The sequence below is a fragment of the Notolepis coatsorum genome (genome assembly GCF_963971535.1).
Source record: "Notolepis coatsorum genome assembly, chromosome: 3".
NCBI classification, from domain to species: domain Eukaryota; kingdom Metazoa; phylum Chordata; class Actinopteri; order Aulopiformes; family Paralepididae; genus Notolepis; species Notolepis coatsorum.
The window spans coordinates 60,967,814-60,975,783 of record NC_140167.1 but is presented as its reverse complement, the minus strand read 5'-3'; the positions used below and the strand labels follow the sequence as shown (position 1 = coordinate 60,975,783).

At 41.2% G+C, this 7,970-nt stretch overlaps 1 protein-coding gene across 1 annotated transcript in view; it reads left to right on the top strand.

Annotated features, from left to right (window-relative positions):
* The first annotated feature begins 1,430 nt into the window (after positions 1 to 1,430).
* Positions 1,431 to 7,970, top strand: part of acer1 (alkaline ceramidase 1) — a 33,305-nt gene continuing 26,765 nt past the window's right edge. Inside the window, exon 1 of the mRNA XM_084309773.1 lies at positions 1,431 to 1,494. Within this exon, the coding sequence (XP_084165899.1) occupies positions 1,488 to 1,494 (7 nt within the window). The 5' untranslated portion in view covers positions 1,431 to 1,487. The remainder of the gene's footprint in view (positions 1,495 to 7,970) is intronic.

Below are 7,970 nucleotides of genomic sequence, written 5' to 3'. Positions count from 1 at the left end.
GAGAGATAGAGAATTAATTAATTAATAATAATAATTGCATTTGTATAGCGCTTTTCTAGACACTCAAAGTGCTTTACAATGTAGGGTGGAAATTGCCTCCTTCACCACCACTGTGTAGCATCCAACCTTGGCAGACTCAATGGCTGCCACACCTCGACATCAGGCACACATCACACCACACAATGGCTCAGGAGACAAGACTTGATATAAGCCAATTAAGAGGAAGGGATGATAGGTGGCCTTGACGTCAGAGACCAGATTGGGAATTAGGGAACCCCCTAATCTTTGCATAGACGGTTATTTAATGACCGAGAGAGGCAGAAGGAGAGAGATGTAGAAGGAGAGAAAGAGGGGGGGGGGTGAGAGGGAGAGAATGGGAGAGAAAAACAGAAAAGGGAGAGAGAGAGAGAGAGAGAGAGAGAGAGAGAGAGAGAGAGAGAGAGAGAGAGAGAGAGAGAGAGAGAGAGAGAGAGAGAGAGAGAGAGAGAGAGAGAGAGAGAGAGAGAGAGAGAGAGAGAGAGAGAGAGAATGGTGTGTAATAGGTTTCTTCCAGTGAGTTGTTCTGCAGGATCACCAGCTTAGATGATCCAGGCAGTGACAGAGTGGGTGAGCTGGTCCACCCAGGCAGCTCAGATCTCGTTTCCATGGAAATTAACAACAATAACAGGAGTTTTATGCTATGGGAATTAACAACACAGAAACCTAATGATTTTCAGCTTAGCATGGCAAACCCCTAGCCTTATAATAGGCATATACTGTACACTTCAGCCACCATAAAGAGTATAAACTAAACAAACATTACATGCAAGTGTCAGTGTGTATCAGTAGTATGGATACTGAAAAATGAGAACGAGAGAGGGCACGTGGGCTCTGAGCGATTGGCCACCAATGCCATCAGTCAAGAGAGAGAGACGGTGCTGTAGCGAAGAGGAGACACGGATGAAACGATGCAAGTCTATGGTCGGTAGTTCATTCAGGCAAGAGCGGTAAATATGTTTAAAATAAAATACAGCAGGATCTCATCCTTGCGCCGTCTTATCCTTCAGTTTCCATTGATGATCGTCGCTATATTGCAAAACGTGTGTGTGTCAGGATAGGATCTCGGATTCGTGCTGGGTGTGAAAGTTGAACACAATTCAATCTTAATTTCGTGACAGGTCAATATTGTGTCCACACGCCACAGGGAGCCTAGTAATAGAGCGTAATCTGTCCAAACGCGTCCCCGGCGCTCCCAACGACCGTTAAAGCGCTCTCCATTGACAGAATGAATGAATAATCGCTCCAGGAATGTGACTCAGGTTCATTAGTATTGCTTGCCACAACCAAACCGGGGCGTGATGTCACCGTCACACAAGCAGTACTCGTGCAACAGGATCGGGAGCATTGCTATGCGTCTCCTGCTTAAATCCACCTGTTGAGCCACCTGGGAGACGCACCAGAGAGACGGACCTGGGAGACGCACCACAGAGAGAGATCGGGGCGGCGACATGGGAGGTAGGATCTCTTCTCCATCTCCCGCTGTATACTTATGGGATTGTATCTTCCTCTCTTCTAATAAATGGGGTCACTTTCATACAACCCTATATTTTATACACTATGCGAACCATTATGTTTGCATTGGATAATCAGTGTTTTTTTTGTGAGGTGTATAGTAGTTGGATGGGTAGAACGCCTGTGTTGATGTACGATTTTACACATCACACGGCATCATCATTTGAAATATTTTTCTTCTTTTTTTTATCATAAATATACATTTTAATAACAATTTATTAATTGCATGACATACAATCCATCCACCCAGTATTGCTTTCCCTGTAGCCCCACGGTATGCTCTGCCTACTGACAACACTAACAACAACAACAACAACAACAAAAAGTTTTCTAGAAATTCAGGAAACACAGAAGACTGTGTCATTTTCAGAAGTCATTTTCTGGAACATGCAGTATTGAGTCCTCTGCCCCCTGCTCTGCTGTACAAAGGTGGAAGCCTCCTGGGTTGTAACAGAATTAGCCAGCAACAGGTCACCTGTCTAATACCTCTCTCCTCACTCGCATATTCTGGCTGCCTCTGGTATTAATACACAATTATATCATACAGTAATGTTACATAACTGCCAGATATTGAAAGATGAAGTAATAAAGGAAAAAGGGGCAAAAGCACTTACTCCTATAGGACATTCTTTGAGAACTTTACAGCCCAAAATACAAAAAAGATCCAGGCGGAATTATATAGTGGTAGGTGTAAAAGGGTTACAACTGAATACCCACAGGAAATGAGTGCTTTTTCTGTTATCCGTTATGATTCTAAGATATGGCCTTTAAAGGGGAACAAGCATGTAAGAATCATACTTGTTATTCCTGTGTTCTAAGGCGGTCAAACGAGTGAAATTAGTGAACCACAAGCAACTCTCTCTCCCAAATCTAAAAACTATGTACTACAATTCAAATTTGTGATGTCATCAAGTCAAGTCAACAGTGAATTGGGAAAGATGTCATACAGATGACACTGAGCACCAAGGGGAATGTTCTGAGTAGGTACATTTTCTGTTTCCGAACTGAGACCACTGCTATAGAATAAAGCTAATTTGGGTATAAAATCTAAAACAAACGCACCAAGCCCCATTTAAACAGAAGTGTAAATAAGGTTTAAAACTCATATTCCTGAACCACCCTTGAAGCTATTTTAGAAAAAGACATGGAGGGTAAGGCATAGAGATCAGGAGGCAGAGCGTTCCAGAGTTTTTGACTGGCAACACTGAAGGCCCTGTTGCTTGGTGATGGGGGGGGGGGGGGGGGGGGTAAATATACACAATGTTGGCTACAGATATATACAAGGAGTATACCCCACTAGGGATACACCGATGCACCAACACTGATGGGATATTGGTCTGATACGTGGTTAAAACAGGGTATCGGTATCAGAGAATTTCCCCAATACTAAGTCTGACACCATGTACATGTCAAAATACTTCCCAAAGGTCAGTGAATACCACGACCACAACACCAGAGGGAGCTCCACAAATCATGTTAAACCCAGATTCGGCTCAAACAAGGGACTAAACACGTTTAGCATATATGCCACATCAATGTGGAACGCCCTACCCAAAGCTGTAAAGGAATGTGAATCACTACCCACCTTCAAAACCTCAAAGAGCACCTACGGGAGACTGCAATTCGAAACTGACCCCTGTAAATGTCCAAACCCAACCTCCTCCAATGTACAGTTTCCCCCCCCACCCCCCCCACCCCGCCTACCCAACACCCCCCCCCCCCACCCACCCAACCTCCTCCAATGTACAGTTTATTCCCCCTCAAATGTATATACTCTCTTTTTAGACTCTTTTTTGTACTCATAAATAGTACTGTATATTTGTAGATCTGGTATGTCATAAATGTCTAGATGTAACAGTACTGTCTATCTGTATGTCATGTTTCAATCAATCAATCAATCAATCAAAGAAATGTGTAGCATGCAGAGTGACTTGATTTGCTGCATTTTAAAGGGCCTTTAAAGGGCGTTGCATTTTCCTGTGTGTCACATAGTCTTTACAGAATGAAGGGTTGTCAAAACACTGACAATAGTGCATTGTGCCTTGTCTGTTCAGCTGTGATCTACCCTCTTGAAATGAGCTATTCAGAATTGCAGCCACAATCGCCGTAGTTAATAATGTGCGTGTATGTGCGTGTGAAGATATCTTAATAAAATGCGCATACAAGATCTCAATCTTCTCTTTTCTACCTGTTGAACCTAAAATATGTTTCTGACAACATTTGTAATGATAAGATTGCTATGTTATTGCTGGATCTTGAGTTGTATTTGATCTGCAATGTCGGAGCAGAAGCATGGACGCTGAATGAAGAGGCAAAGAGGATGATAGACTCTTTTGAAATGTGGACGCTGAGGAAGATGCTGAAGGTAACATGGAAGGATAAGATCAAGAATGAGGAGGTACTGAGAAGAGTGGATATGCAAGGAGGACAGCTGCTGGAGAGGTTGAAAAAGAGAAAGATGGAGTTGTGCGGGCATGTTCTGAGAGGATCCAGCGGGGAGATGTTCAAGAAGGTGGTGATGGGGAAGGTGGATGGAAAGAGAGGAAGTGGAAGACCAAGAAGAGGCTGGGTAGACGACGTCTGTGATTGGAGCGGAGTGAGAAGGCGGAGTCACGGAGTTGGAGAGAAGAAGTGGGGACAGAATGGGTTGGAGAGTGATAGGCAACCTCGGAACGAAGAAGCCACCTAATGATGATGAATGTCTAGTCTGAAAGTTGGATCTGAATTCCATTCTATGATACAGGCTTGCACACCGTACGATAATTATCGTATTTGTGCGATAAAAGCAGCTCACTCGTTACTAGGGATGGGTAATGTTCACATTTGAACCGATACGGTACCGGTACCTGTGAATCGATACCGGTACCCAACGGTACCTTTTTTCGATACTTTAGTCTCTAAAAATGTAATCTACCTACCTCAGTTGTGAAAAAAAATATCCAAACTTCAAATAACCACACTTTCGACCGGTTTAGGCTTGCCATTGCCCCGACTGCTTTGTTGTTGAATCAAGTCAAATCCTAGGTAAGCGTATATTGTGCGTGTGAACGTTGACATGAAAAGAAAAAAGTTACAAAATAATAATAAAAAAAAAGTGTAAAAAAATAAAGAAAAAATATATTTTTTTAAACGGTATCTCATGTGAATCGATACTCGGTAGTACCGACGTGTTTCAGTAAGTACCGAATTCTGTACCCATCCCTACTCGTTACAGACACAGAAACAGCCTGTTGAACAGGACTGAAACAGAGAGGTATATAGGCTGCTAGGATGCATAATCTGAGTGTTTTATTTTTTTTGGGGACCTCAAAGACCTTAACTTGTTGGACTCAAATATGTCCCCTTTAAAGAGAAAATATGCTTCTATGTGCTAATGGATAAAAAAGCATTTTTGTCCAATGACCCCAAACGGATGGTCTATATTGTTAAAAAAATGCAGTGGATTGGTACAGTACATGGTATTTGCCGATACTACCAAACATTTAGTACTTGGAATCGGTATTGATGGTGAGAAATAGTATACACACCCTCCCTCAGTTCTACTACACCACTGATTTACACCTGTAATAGTTTACACACCCTCCCTCAGTACCTCTACTATACCACTGATTTACACCTGTAATAGTTTACACACCCTCCTTCAGTACCTCTACTCATAACTGTCAACATTGGCATTTGAAAAAACTGGATATTTCGCCCCGCCCCCTTCCCCCCGGCCCCGCCCCCTCCCAATGTAGTCTCCTCCTCTCCTCCTCCAATATATATATATATTGTCTGCGCTGCGCAGCCGTGGAATCGCGAGGCCATAGATTTAGAATAGATAGAAAGGGCACATTGTGGTGTATCATAATTAATTTGTTGAATACAATAGGATTTTTATAATGTTGACACAAATTTAAGAATATTTACACTAAGTTCTCTTTTACCTCTTATTTAATTCATTCGTTAATTTAACTGTTTATATTGTACATAGTCCTGTGTGTTGTATATTGTGTCCTATGTTACTTTTGTGTTTATTGTCTCTTTCTATATACACCGTGGGAAGGGGCACGTAATTGAATTTTTCTGTATGTCTTGTACAAATTGGAAAATGACAAAGTTGACTTTGACTTTTAACATGTGTCTAGTGTCAGACACTAATTGTAATGTTAAAAACGGATACTGCTGTAATATAAAGTGAAATTCTACCATGCCTCAATACATCAACTTTAAACATACACTAAATGTTAATGTTAGAAATGTTAATTTCCATTATTTCCACCATGTGCAACATTTCCTAAGAACAGCAATGTCCATTCTATCAACTCCAAATCTGTGCTATGAGCTCAATTCTCCCAGTGCATGCAGAAGTAGAATTGCTGTCTTGTTTTGGATGAATGAGTAGAAATGAAAAACGGAAATCATCTTTTATTAAAGTAGTTTTGACATGTGATATAGATAAAGATATTGTTTCATTGTGTATTGATTAACTTTACATTTGCTCTTCATTCATATTACAAAAGTTATACTGGCACGTCTAATACAGCAATGGATTATGGGTAAATGCAACGTTAAAGCAGTGCCAATGTAAGACTGACTTTACATTAAACGAATGACAATAATATAGTATAAAGTAGGGTATTATTTGGACTAAAGAATGGTGTTGTCTCACCCTACTCGCATGTTGAGGGAGAGCACCATACATTATACACTGAGAAACCACGGCCGAGAGTGAGCTCTCCGGGAACAACCCCACTTTGCCGGTAATTACACTGCCGGAAATTCAAAGAAGAAGAAGAAGAAGAAGAAGAAGAAGAAGAAGAAGAAGAAGAAGAAGAAGAAGAAGAAGAAGAAGAAGAAGAAGAAGAAGAAGAAGAAGAAGAAGAAGAAGAAGAAGAAGAAGAAGAAGAAGAAGAAGAAGAAGAAGAAGAAGAAGAAGAAGAAGAAGAAGAAGACGACGACGACGACGACGACGACGACGACGACGACGACGACGACGACGACGACGACGACGACGACGACGACACTTCTCTGCCTTTTGTAGGTAGTTGTAGAATGTAATACAAGGATCGGCAACTTTGTATATGGTGAGTGAGAGCCACTAAATTTCCACACTCAATCTGGGGGGCCGTATTGTTTATCGGCAGTCCCGCCAGTAGTACCCCATCTCTCAAATAGCCCATAATAGTCACAGATGTGATAAATAAGGCATATAAACAATTATAATTTGTTGTAACTTTGTTTTATTCCATTTCAAACGCATTTAGTAACGCTTAATTTCAACTTTATGAATTTATAAATACAGCTGAATTTGAAAGTATTGCTGTGTAACCCAAATATATACAAAAATTACAAATTATAATTAAGGCTTCTATTAAAATGTATGAACTTAAAGCCCACTGCTCAACAAACACAAAGCAGCATTCCTGCTGCATTTCACTACAACAGTAAATCAAAAGTGCAATAATAAATTATTTTGTTAAATGTATAAACTTGTATCCTGCTACTAAACAAAACATTCCTGAGTGTTTCATATCCATAACATGCATTTCAGTGTTATCTGAACACTACAAAAGTAAACAAGTAGCCAAGTGCAATACTCATCAGAATAATGAATTCCTTTTTGTGCAATTCTACATGCCTCCCATTTACCCTTTATCAAACTGGCATGACATTCACCCTCCCCCACAGTGGGTCAATTATGGTTCTGTCTTTAATGAGACATTTTGTGGTCTCTCCTGTTGGCGCACAATAGAAGGAATGTCAACTTCAATGTTTGTGCATGCGATCTGCATCAGATGAAATAACGTTTCATTTTTGTGTCCGCGCGTGTACGTCTGCTCAGAAAAGTGCTGGGACGGTGTGGTACTGCGTGGCATGACCACTGCACCCCTGATTATTAGTGACTCACAATAGATGGAAATTATGTTAGCGAACTTACCTGATGTATAATGCAGTGCAGCATTGGACACTCAACGCCACTCTGCCTTAGAATATTATAATATTTAAAAAAAATTAAAATTATATTGTCCTGGGGCCGCATGGAGCGTCGGTGAGTGCCGCATGCGGCCCGCGGGCCGCCAGTTGCCCCTCCCTGATGTAATACATTTCATGCTAAACCCCTCCTTTATCCGGTCGCTGTTCTTCTTCTTTGGGTTGCAACCGGGAAGGAAGGTTGAAATACGTGACAATCCCGGGAAAAACGGGATGGTTGACAGCTATGCCTCTACTATACCACTGATTTATACCTGTAATAGTTTACACACCCTCCTTCAGTACCTCTACTATACCACTGATTTACACCTGTAATAGTTTACACACCCTCCTCCAGTACCTCTACTATACCACTGATTTACACCTGTAATAGTTTACACACCCTCCTCCAGTACCTCTACTATACCACTGATTTATATCTGTAATAGTTTACACACCCTCCTTCA